This window comes from Hydractinia symbiolongicarpus, chromosome 2 (genome assembly GCF_029227915.1).
Source record: "Hydractinia symbiolongicarpus strain clone_291-10 chromosome 2, HSymV2.1, whole genome shotgun sequence".
NCBI lineage: Eukaryota > Metazoa > Cnidaria > Hydrozoa > Anthoathecata > Hydractiniidae > Hydractinia > Hydractinia symbiolongicarpus.
The window spans coordinates 27,131,599-27,145,296 of NC_079876.1; the positions used below are offsets into that span (position 1 = coordinate 27,131,599).

The following is a 13,698-nucleotide window of genomic DNA, read 5'->3' on the forward strand; positions in this document are numbered from 1 at the left end:
TTCGTTAGATTAGACTATTGCTTGATTTATTTCCATTTATATGTGTGTAAAATTTATAAAATGCATAAACATTTTATTAAAAATAAAACTTGCACTTACTTAAAATATAAAAAAAAATTTTTTAAAAAAATTCGTTCTCTGAGGAAACAAGTTTTTTTTTTAAACATATTTAGTTGAAAATTTGAGTAAAAAAGTCGACAAAATAAATATAATCGTTAAGTCATGCATAAATAAGTCTTCTCTTCGTCTTTATTTTTCCGTTCAATTTTTACGACATTCGTGTATTTAAACCTAAAAAGAAGAGAGACAACTAAGAATATTACTCCAAATAACTGGATGTTTCCCTAATTCTCCCTTCATGCTTGCAACAATAGAAAACGTTGACGTGGTTTAAATCTATTCTGCTCACGTAAAAACGAATCAACGAATTAAATTAGAGAAGCATTTTTTCTGTTTCTTTCAAGGGAAATTTATTTTTTGGATTCTGATTTTCTCGCCTTACATTTTGAGCTGCTTTTAAAGCATTGTCTAAATCTTCAATGAGATCTTCCACATCTTCCAAACCAACCGAGAGCCGAATCTAAAAAACAAAGTTAACAATATGAAATTAGCAAACAAGCGTGATTTTTTTAGATATAAATATATAAATATGAATCTTACGAATGTGTCGGAAATTCCAAGTTTTTTACGGTCCTCCGGTTCAACCGATGCATGAGTCATGATTGCTCTAAACACAATGTTTTTAAAAGTGTTACCACAGTCTCTTAGCACCTTGCGCGTTTATTTGGACATAAACAACGTCCTTAACGGGGGAAAAACACGGAAGAAAGTGACTAATTTTGAGGGTCGGGACTAAAGGGACAAAAATTTCCCCCGACTTCCGTAATCCCTAATAATTCTCTCTGACTAACTTTAAGATGACCATTAAACTTTTTACCAGCGCAATTATTGCATTTTCATACAACTAATAAACTTGAAGAAATTTCACAGCAATGTTTTTTTTTAAGAAATTGAATATCTCATGTGTTTTTTTTGGAGGAAGTGACTAATACTATACATTGGTGAAAACCAGAAAAATAAAGTTATTAAAGTTAATAGTCTGTCAAGTAAATCGGGTAGTTTCAGTAGAGGTTAGCGCACAATAATACAGCCATCCACTATTATGCGGAAAACTTTACATTCAAAACACAATTTGTAGAAATTCATAGCACTTACGGATGTTCAAGAAGACTTTCAAAACCACCCAAACTTTCAGCAAGATAGAAGATCTGAAAAAAAGGATAAGGTCGTAAACGTAATTAAAATAAAAAAAACATAGTAATAGAACCGTGAGAATGCAAGCTTTACATGGACTGCAGGCAGCCAGCCATATATTGGACATACCTTTACTGCCTTCAAAAAAGCTTTCGCTGTTTCCAAGTTTCCTTTTATGGTAAAAGAAATCATTCCACTGTAGCCACGACACTGCTTTTGAATGAGTTTGTACTGCGGATGAGATTCAAGTCCTGTGGAGAGAAAATGATAACTTTAGCCTTTAATTCTAGACTAAATCTCTTACTACAAATAAATGTGTGCAGGGCCGGAGCAGGCGCCAAGTTAGTTTTTTTGAGAATTCACTATCGTATGAAATTCTTTTGCGCTAGGGAAATTTTTTTTAAACCCTCTGACTTTGTAAAAGTACTAACCTATCCAACCAAAATGTAGAAACAAAATAGAGGAAATGTTGAATTGTAATTTGCAAATCTTGTACATTCACAAAAACCGCACCGGGGTAAGACTTTTTCTTGCTTTATTCAGCTAAAGTAGGCTTCCTGTGGGATGAGGATTGGGACGATGTTTTTTTATACAGTTCTGTGATAGGAGTTGATGCCAAAATGAAAATTCAAATTCTGTTACCCAAAAGAATTGATGTAAATTATATTTTTAAACAAACTGACAACATAAATTTTGTTCAGCCTCACCCTGGGTTAATTTACATACGTATTCAGATACTTAAATTTTTTGGCATATATAGGAAGTATTCCAGAGTGAATGGAAAACAGCATACATATGTGAAAAGGTATAAATTTTTTTTCATAGATAAATAAGAAGTTAAAAAATGCGGTTTTGACGATAATTTTTAATTTACTCAATTGATGACATTTACTTTTTTGGCCTCTTTTATCTGTGTATATATTGTGATTTTTAATTTACTTATAGTGTTTCTAGTGTCATTTTTATCCTGTATAAAGACTCGTAAATAATAATAACAGATATATCTCGAAAAAACGAGGTTGTAAATTTTTCATAAAATAGTGCCGCTTAAGAACTCCTAAAAACAACGTGATAAAAAAACGTACCAGGGTATGTAATTGACTCCACCATTGGATGCTTCTCCAGAAACTTCGCGATGGCGATAGCATTTTGTTGATGTCTTTCCATGCGGACATGCAATGTTTTTGCACCTCGGTTGGCAAGGTAACAATCAAAAGGACTGGGAACGATACCAGCAGCTAAAACAGTTCGCGATTACAGATCAGACAAAAACAGTGTAACTACAGTGCTAACTTGTAGTATTGGCTCCTAGACAACCCAGGACCAAGTAAAATTCTATAAAGGGTAAACCAGCGGATTTAAAAGCTCTATTTACAGCCTAAAGAAACCGCATGAGCAACTTTCGCGTTCGTCACATTTTTAAAACAAGCTATCTAATTATAATAGAAGAAACTTTTATGAATTGCACAAACAAAAACAGCCATTTGTTATGTTTTATGTTTAGCACTGTGGTTCGTGAGTCTGGGTTTTATACGGTGTGTCCCGTGTTATTGTTCAAACACGTTTTTTTGTATCTAAAATTAGTTTACGCTGAGCATACAAAAGAAAAAATTTAGTATTCTCTGTGTGCAGCTCCATAATACCATTCGCGAATGCTTTTCTCCAAAAAAAATTCTCTGAGTCGGCAAATTTTCCGTGAAATGTGGTGAAATATTTGCATAGACATATAGACGCATAGACGTTTCCCATCATTTTTTTTTCGAAAAACAAAAGAATAAATCCATCCTCAGTAGGGGACATTGCTTTCAAACGTAAACCTTCTTTTTAGCGACACATTTGAAAGCTTATAAAACATAATGTTTAAAATTAATATATCGGAAAAAAATTTCACAAAAATTGATCCGAGACCTTCTAGGTTTTGACTCCGATTAAAGCAACTTCAATATGTTTAATTCAATATTGCAAACAGGAAATGCAACGACAATAACTTAAAAAGTTTGCAATGACTAAAACATACAGAAGAACAGTTGTCGAAAGCATCGACTTTACCTCAGTGAAAACACGAACACATTTATAAAAAAGAAAAACAAAGTGAATGTACCATTTTGCAAATACTTCAGTTTTTCGTACAACTTCTCATCATTCATAACCATGACTCCCATAACGCAATCGCTATGACCTATAAAAGAAAAAATGTTAATCGCGTAAAATTCTACTCTAGAGTACAACACAATTAGGTCATATGTCCCACGACAATGAATTTTGAACACAAAAATTAAAAGGGCAAGTTAAAGTTAGAGCGGAAATGGCGTTTTTAGGAAAAAAAACTGTTAAAATAAAATCCTTAGTTTTTTTTAAAAAATGAAGAGTGGTTACGAAGCATTGTCAAATTATATACCTAACGATAAGGATCAATTTAGTGTCAGTACTAGAACTTGCATGTCTTTTTGTTAGATCTTCCTGTGTAAGGCATTCTTAAAAAAGGAAACCAATGTTCAATTAACAGAAATGAGGTATGACTATTATACGGCTCTAAGTGTAAAATATAGTTGTGGATTGCTTCGAGAAAACAAGCATTTGAATAAAATCAAGATTAACATACATTAAAAGTACCAGTGAAAGTACACTGATAAAAAAATTGGACTAACCATTGATGTACTTTGTTACTGAATGCAAGACGACATCAGCACCCCAAATTAAAGGACGCTGAAATAAATATACAAGTAATGATTTTTATTGATTTCAAGTGCAGTGAAACCTGTGGAATATTTCTCACAGCTGAATTTTTAAAAGTGGACATAGAAGGAATGGAGGAAAATACCTGGAAATATGGTGACATAAATGTGTTGTCTACAAGAACTGTGATATCCTAAAAATATGCATTATTTAACAAAAGTAAGTGAGGTGTATTGAATAACACTAAAAAAAACAAAAGAATCGTGCTCAAAGAATCAAAAATTTGAAATTACTAGTTGCAGGGACCCTGTAAAATGATATATATTTCCGAAGGTGTTTGTTTTAAAAATTAGCTTAGTTGTTACTTCTATTGTGTTACTAAAATAATGTCATGTGCTTTCAACAAACTTTTGAGGAGATATTAGGATCTAAAGCTTTTTTGATCACATCATCAAGCTTTCAGTTCCACATGGGTTGGTTGATCGAGGTCTGGAAATTTGCCCGAACTTTATCATTTTTGACTTTTAAATTTTAATTTTCTGAAACTAATTTACCATTACACACAAACTCAGTTGTAATCATCAGTTCAGTTGTAAATGTAGAAAGTCTCAAGTAAAATAAAATTAACTAAAAGACTCAACACTATTATTTCTATTGTTAAATGGAAATACGCTGTTGAAAACAGTCCATAATGCAATATTTTGAGTGTAAAAAGTTTTCATAAGATTCTCCTGTACAAGACAGCACTTTTTCTTTTTACTTGGATGCCCATCTTAGACAGATTTAGATTGTATATAAACGTTAATGTTAAGCTATTTTTTTCTTGATTTCTAGTTATTTTAATTGCGGTTTGCAGTAGTATTTGAAAGTATCTTTACATAGTTACTTTTTTCAACAGACAAGTTGATAGCAAATGCAAAACAAAGATAAACATACTTCATATTTATGTGCAATAGCAGCCACGGCTTCAATATCAACTATCTTCATTGTGGGGTTTGTAGGAGTTTCAATCCACAGTAACTACAACAACAAAACGGTATATGATTAAAGACATACATTGTTGGCTGTTTAATCTTTCTGCACCATTATTGTACCCATTTAGGGTAAATTTCCACTACATTAAAATGATGCAAATAATTTTCACCATTATATAATTTTCCTGCTGGGAAAATCTTGAACCAAGCGCAAATTTTATAAGTTACAGACTTTTCAGGAGAGGCGTGGCAAAGCACACACAAATCTCAACAACACACATTTAAATTGGTTAGGTGATACTAATAATGACAAATTTTAACAGAGGTTGATCATTATAGCAAACAAGAAAGCCCATCTAAAGCACCTGTTGTGTGGTTTTTCTGCAAAAATCTTCTTGAGAAAGGTTGATGCACAACTTTCTCACTATTGAAGAGTGGTTTTACCAAAATAATCAGTCCCTTAAAGATATTGTTGTACAAGATAGTTTGTTGTAGAAGGTTTTGTTGCATAATGATTATTTTTTGTTTTGTGTAGTGTTGGTCCTTTACGGCTAACCTGCCATTTTTTAAATAAAAGTCAGCACGAAGTCTTATTTCTTTAATTAAACATCCATACAACAATTTTGCATATGCATTGTAAACACACAGGTGTAGACCATGATAGCCTGTAACAAGTTGAAAAAGACAAAAAGAACTTTTCCCCTACATTTATGATAAAAAAAATACCTTGGTTACTCCTGGTTTAATATGCTTTTCAACCAAAGCAAGATCTCTCATATCAATGAAATCAAAGTTGATGCCATGTTTTGACAAGACTTTCGAAAACAGACGATTGGTGCCTAAAAGAAATTTATTTCTATTTATGGATATGATTCATCAGTTAGTTTGTTCAGTTATATAATTATTTAAAATCAGGTTGTAGCAAGACCATGCAAGTAAACAGAAATTTTAGTTAACATCTTATGATGCTCTGATTAGTTTACAAAATGTTTTTAAAAAAATTGATTTTTTGCAATGAACTACAATTCTTTGATGTTTAAATAACATAATAAATGTGTGGAAAACTAGGATATGCAACAAATAAAAAATGTAATTGACCAAGTAATGAAGACAATTCTTTTCTCCATTCACTACCATTTCACTATTAATAGGCAAACAACACAACACTTTATGATAGAATCTGATTATCGCTGCTAAATAATGTAGTGATATTCTGAGCAACTTCTTGACATGGTAAAAGTGATTCATAAGAACTTTGATATAACAACCTCAATGTTTGGCAGATTGGTAGACTCAATACTTTGTACAATGCAATTATAGTTTTTTTATACCTCCATAAACATCATCCATGCAAATGACATGAGCACCAGCCTCTAGATAGGTGATCATAGTTGTGCTGGCTCCAAGTCCAGAAGAAAATGCCAGACCTAAAAAAGTTGTATAACATTTCACATGTAACATTACAACCATGTTCCAAAAATAACCCATCAACACAACTTCAGAAAGTACAACACTTAGTTAATATGTATATGTAAAGACAACACAAAAGACGTATAACTTAACCAGAGTGGGAAAACAGCATTACTAACCATATTTTCCTCCTTCCATTGATGCAACACATTGTTCAAAGCATTCTCTGGTAGGATTGCCACTTCGTGAGTATTCATATCCCTACAAAATACAACCTACAGTCAAACTAGATAAGCAATTACATCCATAAGAGATGATCACATAATATCTAAATACTATGCACAGAACAACCTGTTTTATTTTACTTAACTAGCACTAAGTCAGAATATTTCAGTAATCCATTACACATAAAAGAAGCATTATATATTTTACTTAGTATACCGCCCAATTACGTGATTATTTAAACAAGTTGCTCTGGTGCTGAAAGGGCACTGCATACATTTATGGTTTTTACCGTACCATCACACAATACAACTTGACAAAAATGTTGGTAAATGGACAAGTATTTTTTTAAAGGGTCAAGCGAAAGGAAAATATATAAATAGTTGCAACTTGTCCCAAATTCCGATTTGAAAATCACCATGTATCTTTTTCTATTTCACGAGAATCAGACCTGTCATTAAAAAAAACTTGGTGAAGTTAATTCAAAGAGGATCTGTGAAGGAGAGAGCATTTCCCATTAAAAATAATTTTCTTTAATTTTCCATAATAATAATAATATGGCTTTGCTTTGTATTTAATGAATGATTACAAAGATATAATACAATAAAATAATATGCTCTGCAACAAATAGATTTTTCAAATGGCCAACATACCATTATTGTTCGTGTTGCATGCATTAGTGTATACTGCCCTATTATCACAACCAACTCTAATATTGTATATTTATTGGTTTTTCACATAAACAGATGCATGAAACATCTAAGTTAATGATGTAACTCCCTCACAAAGCTCTTTGTTTTACCCTGGTTAGGATGCATGTTAAAATTATTTGAATAAATGGTCTAATATTTAGGAGTGTAAGCAGCACTGAACTTTTAATTAAAAGCTCTGAATTAGAACGTTATATGCTTTATTTGAATAAATGGTTTAATATTTAGGAGTGTAAGCAGCACTTAACTTTCAATTAAAAGCTCTGAACTAGAACGTTATATGCTGACAAAGAGTAGGGTTGTATTCTAAAAGTTTTCTTTACAAATCTTTAATTCCTTTTAAGCCTCGATTTGGAGTAGTTCAACCCATTCGGCACAAAGACCTCTAAAAGACGTCATTTAGACATCTTCTTCATTTCTAAAAGACGTCTTTTTAGCGCTGATTTGTCCGTCTATAATGCATTTTTTTAAGCGTCTAAAAGAGGTCTTTTCAAAGATGCATTTTAAAAGATCTTCTTTAGACATTTTTTTAAAAGACGTCTTTCCAAAGACGTTTTTAAGAAATTCTTTTATGACTCGCCTTCTTAAAGACGTCTTTTAGACCTTTTACAGATGTAGAACCGACTAAAAATTTTTATTCAACTTTTTAGAAAATATAGGCATTTGATAAATAAATTTAAGACGTTTACGTGCATTAATGTTAAAACCCACACTTTTAATAAATTGCAGAAATAACAATATATCAAAGACGACAAATATTTTAAAATGAAAATATTTTGAGCTTTTCATATCAAACTTGTACAATAAATATATTTTACAATTACATTAAGCAAATATAACCAGATATAAATAAATGAAATATTATTAATAATAAACACTATACAATATATTATATTTATTAAATATATTTATCATATATTTACTAATTGAAGAAACAAAAAGAGATATAATAAATGTATAAATGACATTCATAAATGAGTTAAGTTTAAAGGCTTTTCCTTTGTTTTTTGGAAATTTACCCTTTATGTCTCTGATCCTTAGACTGGGAATGTTCCGCAGCTTGGTCCTAATTATGCGCCACATTTCTTGCTCATTCGCATCTTTGAAACGCTTGTTGACATATTCTAGAGAGAGAAAAATAGCTAATTTCTAGATAAATAATGGACTTTTATAGAAACATGGTCAGTAAATGCTTGGGAAATAGACCGATATTTGAAATTTTGGAATTTTTGACACCTGAGGCTCTGTAATAGCAAAAGGATTAGTACTAAAAACTGCTGTACTCTATTCCGAGAATCACAGAACAAAAGTACTTACTTTTTAAACAACAAGTGTCCTGCAGATGCTTTCATTAAAATACCACCAATTCTTAATGGATGTTTTAATGATCAACTGTTGAAGAACGCATTGAAATAAAAATCTATTATGAAGGGTTGCCAAAATACATTTGTATTTAAAAAAAATTTAAAGTGATAATTACCTCTTTCAATTTCATGAAAAATTAACTTCCAACAATAATAAACTTGCTAAGTAAGTTTGCGAACACCCCTGTTTTTTTTAATTGAATTTTTCATAGAAAAACAGCAGTCTTTTGAAAGACCACTTTGGAAGTAGGAGAAGACGTCTTTTAAAAGACACGTTTTAGATGCATTATAGCAAGAAGAGAAAGACGTCTTTTAAAAGATATATTCAGGATAACTTTTGGATATCTTTTAAAAAACGTCTTTCAAAAGATCTTCTAAAAGGCATCTAAAATGCGCATACAAGATTCAGATTTATTAACATCTGAAAGATGTATAAAAGATGTCTTTTGAAAGATGTTCTTAAGAAGATGCAATAAAGACATCTGAAGAGCATTTTCTAACAAAAGATTTAAAAAAGACATCTAAAGATGTCCTAAAGACGTCTTGTGCCGGCTGGGAACACGCAGAACAGACAGAAAACAATGATTGCAATACTGGCATGAAAACAGTTTATTTATCCTAGGAGATTGCGGTAACAGTGACGAGGGTTCCGACTTGCCGAAAACACCTCAAAAACCATGGGTGCTGTCAGCCAACTTCCAGCTTTTTAAAAAAACTTAAAATTACGCACAGAAAAACTCCAATCAACCCGAAACATTATTACCATGTATAATTTATTCCCACACATATACAACGCTTTTGGAAAGTTGGTGCCCTCTTTAACAGTGTGGTATACGCTAAATTAAAAATGTTTTTGGCAGTAAATCAAGTATTATCGACTTATTGATGAGAACAGCACATAACTGTTGTTAGCTACACAGTGTTACCAGTTAAACCAAGAGGAAACAAGAACACAAATACATGGAATCACAGTCCCGATATTTACTTACACATGCATCTAAGTGATTATGTAATGGCCAATGCCCGCACAGAAATGGAGGTAAAAATGTAAACAAACCAAGCAAACACGGAGGAAAACTTTCAAAACAAACAAAATCCACAAGAAAAACGTGGTGGAAATTCAGATTTCAACATTTATTCACTATATGTTTTAACCATGCTATACTTGCACAATTTTATTTTAAAGGCGCGTAATCACCCTGTAGGCAACTTTTTTTTGAGGTACCTATTTTATAGTAAAAATTGAAAGATATGCATGAGAAAACATTATCCTGAAAATTTTATTGAAAACTGACAACCAGGACATGTTCAAATGTTTCATAAAAATAGCAAACTCGCCCCATTTTCTCTTAGCCTACAGAACCACCATTACATTTCATTGCACGAATCATGCGATAATAAACGCACGGCAAAATCAATCACATGGTTGCTGGATTCATTCCATTACAGAAAAAATAATGAATGAGGGAGAGTATACGTAGCTGTGTTTCCATCGTAATGCTTTTATAAAGGCATCCACAAAGTTCCGAAAATGATAAATTAGATAAATCAATTAAAGTTTCTGTGTTATTCTTTATTTTTTAAACGCTCTTTGCAACACTGACCACTTCTTGTTGTTGTTTCTGAAGACAGCTTCGCCGCGCTAGCTGTCTTACTTTTTGATTATTTTCCTTTGTTCAAACAGTTAGTCGTTTCCTTACACAGACATTATCAGATCTAGACAATTAGAAAAAAAGAGCCTGATAAGCATTAATTATCATAATTTATAACCACGAGGTAATGCTGGGATATCTTCTTTTTTGTTTTCTTTGTCTGGTCTCCAAAAACAATGACAGATAGGATAGAAGAAAATTAAATTTTAGTTGAGAAAGTGATATGGATGTTTTTACGCACGCCACTTTTTTAAACAGAACCTAAATTTCTTCCCAATTTTTGATGCCATGTTTTGCAAAGATAAAACAAGCCAAAAAGAACAGCATAGGGTGAACGGAGCCGTCCATATTGGCGATTATATCGAACTCCATCTCAGAACTCATAAAAAGTTAAGGTCGTTTGTTTACCTACGGTTTCACACAAACATTTTCAAGTCATAACTCTGTCTAAACTTTTAAATAAATAAATAAATAAAATGCATATGTTAATTTTTTTCAATGAGGGTGATTTCGCGCCTTTAACATTCACACAAATAAAACATGCATTTAAAGCTTGACTTCTTTTACGTACCGCTCCGAGCACAGCATCTATGCGAAACCTTTGTTGTCATTTTTATGCTTGTTTAGCAAAGTAATTTTCAGAAAGGGATTACACAAAGTAGACATGTACAGGGTGGCCACTCAAAATTAAAAAAAAATCCAAGAACTAATCAAGAACAATTCAAGAACAAAATATTGGTTTTCAAGGACAAAAATAATTTTTAACAACTTCAACAAAAGCTAATATCTTGATCAATTCACTGACTTTATACATCAATATAGCATAATCTGTGATAATTTGAACAAAATAAAAGAGTGTAGACATGTAGAAACCTTGATAATAAAGTTGATATCGTTCCAGAAATCATTCTTTTAGGAGTACATAGTTACTTTGTGTACAAGTTTATAAATACTTATCAGAAAGCTAGAATTATATAGTAACAAAAGTGTAAAACTAAAAATAACAGAATATAAAAGTCACAAAAATAACAAAGTTCAATAAATAGTGTTCTTCTCTTCTTGTTTCTAAAATCTATTTATCCAGTATTATGGAAACGGTCCAAAGGATTCTATTTCTTGTGTTTTATAAAACTTTAATTCTCAATTAAAAATAGAACATATATTGTATTGTATAAGAAGATCTTCAAATTAGAAAATGAACCAGACAAAATGACGCTAATATGAAGCTAATAAATAATCCATATATCTTGAAATAAACTAATGTCAACAAACTACGAGTATTATAGAGGTTATTAGTTTTTGAGATCTTCCTCCAGTTTTTTAATAGCCTCATCTAAATCCACCATTGTCACTTTTTTCTCTGTAATGGCTTTTCTGAATGCATTTGCTTTCAGAAACATAGCAATGTCATGGCTAACCTCGCCCTCATCAAGACAGTTGTTCATATCTTTGTTCAATGATCGAATACATGTATCTACCTCCATTCGTTTGCGTTTCACACTATCAATCTCATATGCTATTATCTTTCTCTTGTTATTCGCTGCTTCATTTTCTTTTGATTTTTTTACTTCTTCAAGGGCAAATACATACCTAGAACGGGCTGTTTTACATGATGTAACCATTTTGGCAGTGATTTCAATATCATGCACATCTTTCTTGCAACACTTTAAGGCATCATATACCAACCGCTGAGCACATAGTGACTTGTTTTTAAGATTTTCGATAGTGACTTCTTTGTTGATGCTGAATCCTCTCTCGATCTGGCTTTGTCCATGTGAAATAGTGAAGACCATCACCATGACTTTCCATAAATCTTTGTATTTATCAGAACCGTTTAAATACTCGCGGTAAAAATGATCCAAACGATTATCAGAAAGGCTAAAGCCAAGAAACTTATCTTTATGAGTCTTAGCTGTGCGTGAGATGAACTCCTCCAACTGCAACTTGGCATTATCTGCTTCTTTTGAATTGATGTGATTTGTTGTGTAAAACTTGTCCACGACCTTTTCAAACTTAAGTAGACAGTTTTTACTTTCAATCATATTCTTTGGAACAAGACTAGACAAAGATCGAACAAAAAGGTGTTTCAATGGCGATCGTTCTTGTAGCTTTTCAATAATACCTTTAATAAGTGCAGCACATTCTCCTTTAAACTTCAACTTCTTTGTCAAACTGGCTTGAAGGGACGAAAGCAAGGTTTTGGTGGCAGTTGGTAACTTGACTAATTCCGGTGGTAAATGATTCTCTCGTTTCTGCAAATCAATTTTAATTAAAGAATAAGCTGAATCAGCTTCATCAATAACGGTTTTCTGAATGAAAATCTTCATTAACCGACGGATAATATTTTCTAATATTTCCGAAACAAATGGCATCATTGGATTATCCGTCTGGAATTGCTTCAGATACGAAGACATCATGCTGGCTACATCAACAAAGAATTGTAACTTTACTTGCATAAACATGTCAGTGTGGTGGGTGACCAAACGATCGCTTTCTTAAAGCATATATTACATGATGTAATATATGCTTTAAGAAAGCGATCGTTTAACTATAATTTGAACCATAACATGTGCATTAACGAATGGTGCTTTGCACAAGCACGAATAATGACATAAACCCTGTGAATTGAGCATTCGTCTCTTTTCATTTTTTCATTTTAGTAACTATGATTTTTCCAAGGAGTATTGGCTATTCATGAATCCTATAACACAGCAGTTAGTCGATCTTTTTCCTTTTTTCGCTTTGCTACCCTTGAGTTTTTCTGCACTAAAGCTTCGTTACCTCCATTTCTGCGCACGCATCTTTTTTGGATAGCATTACGTAATGTTATTTGATGCGCGCACAAGAAAAACACGGCACTATAATTGAGTGTATTAACACATAATTTAAACCTTAAAATAATATGGACTGTAAAGGCCAACAAGTTTGATAATGATGGTGAATTATCACTACATGTTGTTAAGTAAAGTTGATTTAATTATCATTTCACAATAGACTAATAAATGTAGCTTGTATGTCAACATACCCTATGGACTCCGGGACTGTCTTGTTTGAATGTAGTGGCCAATGAAATTGGTGGTATAACCGCTCGAGAGTTCCATTTTTCAGGCTCCTGACCCTCGTGCAATAACTTCGTGGCAAAATGCGGAAAATATGATTTATCTTGGTTCGACATTTCTCTGCTTTGCTGGAACTCGGACTGAGACACTTGCACCCCACGAGGAAGAGTTAAAAGGAAATTTAGCACTACTTTGTTTACGTTTACTTCTAATTGATAATTTAAGGAATGTAAGTTTACTACGGTTAGTACCATTCTGCAAAATACCTCTAAATGAAGGGTGAACCCCCCCTGCTGTAATTTCGTCCCAGGGGCTTTTCCACGTCCAACAGAGAAGTGGAAATGCCCCTGGGACAAAATTTCGTTACGCGCGTATGA

The 13,698-nt window shown here is 32.4% G+C and overlaps 1 protein-coding gene across 1 annotated transcript; it reads right to left on the reverse strand.

Annotated features, from left to right (window-relative positions):
• On the reverse strand, nucleotides 1-13,590 carry LOC130630450 (cystathionine gamma-lyase-like). The gene is made up of 14 exons (XM_057443948.1): nucleotides 13,288-13,590; nucleotides 6,494-6,575; nucleotides 6,236-6,331; nucleotides 5,631-5,743; nucleotides 4,867-4,950; nucleotides 4,076-4,123; nucleotides 3,903-3,960; nucleotides 3,356-3,433; nucleotides 2,340-2,492; nucleotides 1,384-1,505; nucleotides 1,216-1,268; nucleotides 661-727; nucleotides 503-580; nucleotides 1-291 (listed from the first exon to the last, which is right to left on the reverse strand). Exons 1-14 carry the CDS (start codon nucleotides 13,573-13,575, stop codon nucleotides 286-288), a joined length of 1,326 nt encoding a protein of 441 aa, XP_057299931.1. The 5' UTR covers nucleotides 13,576-13,590; the 3' UTR covers nucleotides 1-285.
• Nucleotides 13,591-13,698: the final 108 nt, after the last annotated feature.

Excerpts from the sequence above, each read along its gene's own strand:
- LOC130630450 (XM_057443948.1), bottom strand. The coding sequence starts at position 13,575 with ATGGTACTAACCGTAGTAAACTTACATTCCTTAAATTATCAATTAGAA. Across the intron at positions 6,332-6,493 it reads AATGGAAGGAGGAAAATATG|GTCTGGCATTTTCTTCTGGA; the intron begins GTTAGTAATGCT and ends CAACTTTTTTAG. Across the intron at positions 3,434-3,902 it reads AGTAACAAAGTACATCAATG|GTCATAGCGATTGCGTTATG; the intron begins GTTAGTCCAATT and ends TTTCTTTTATAG.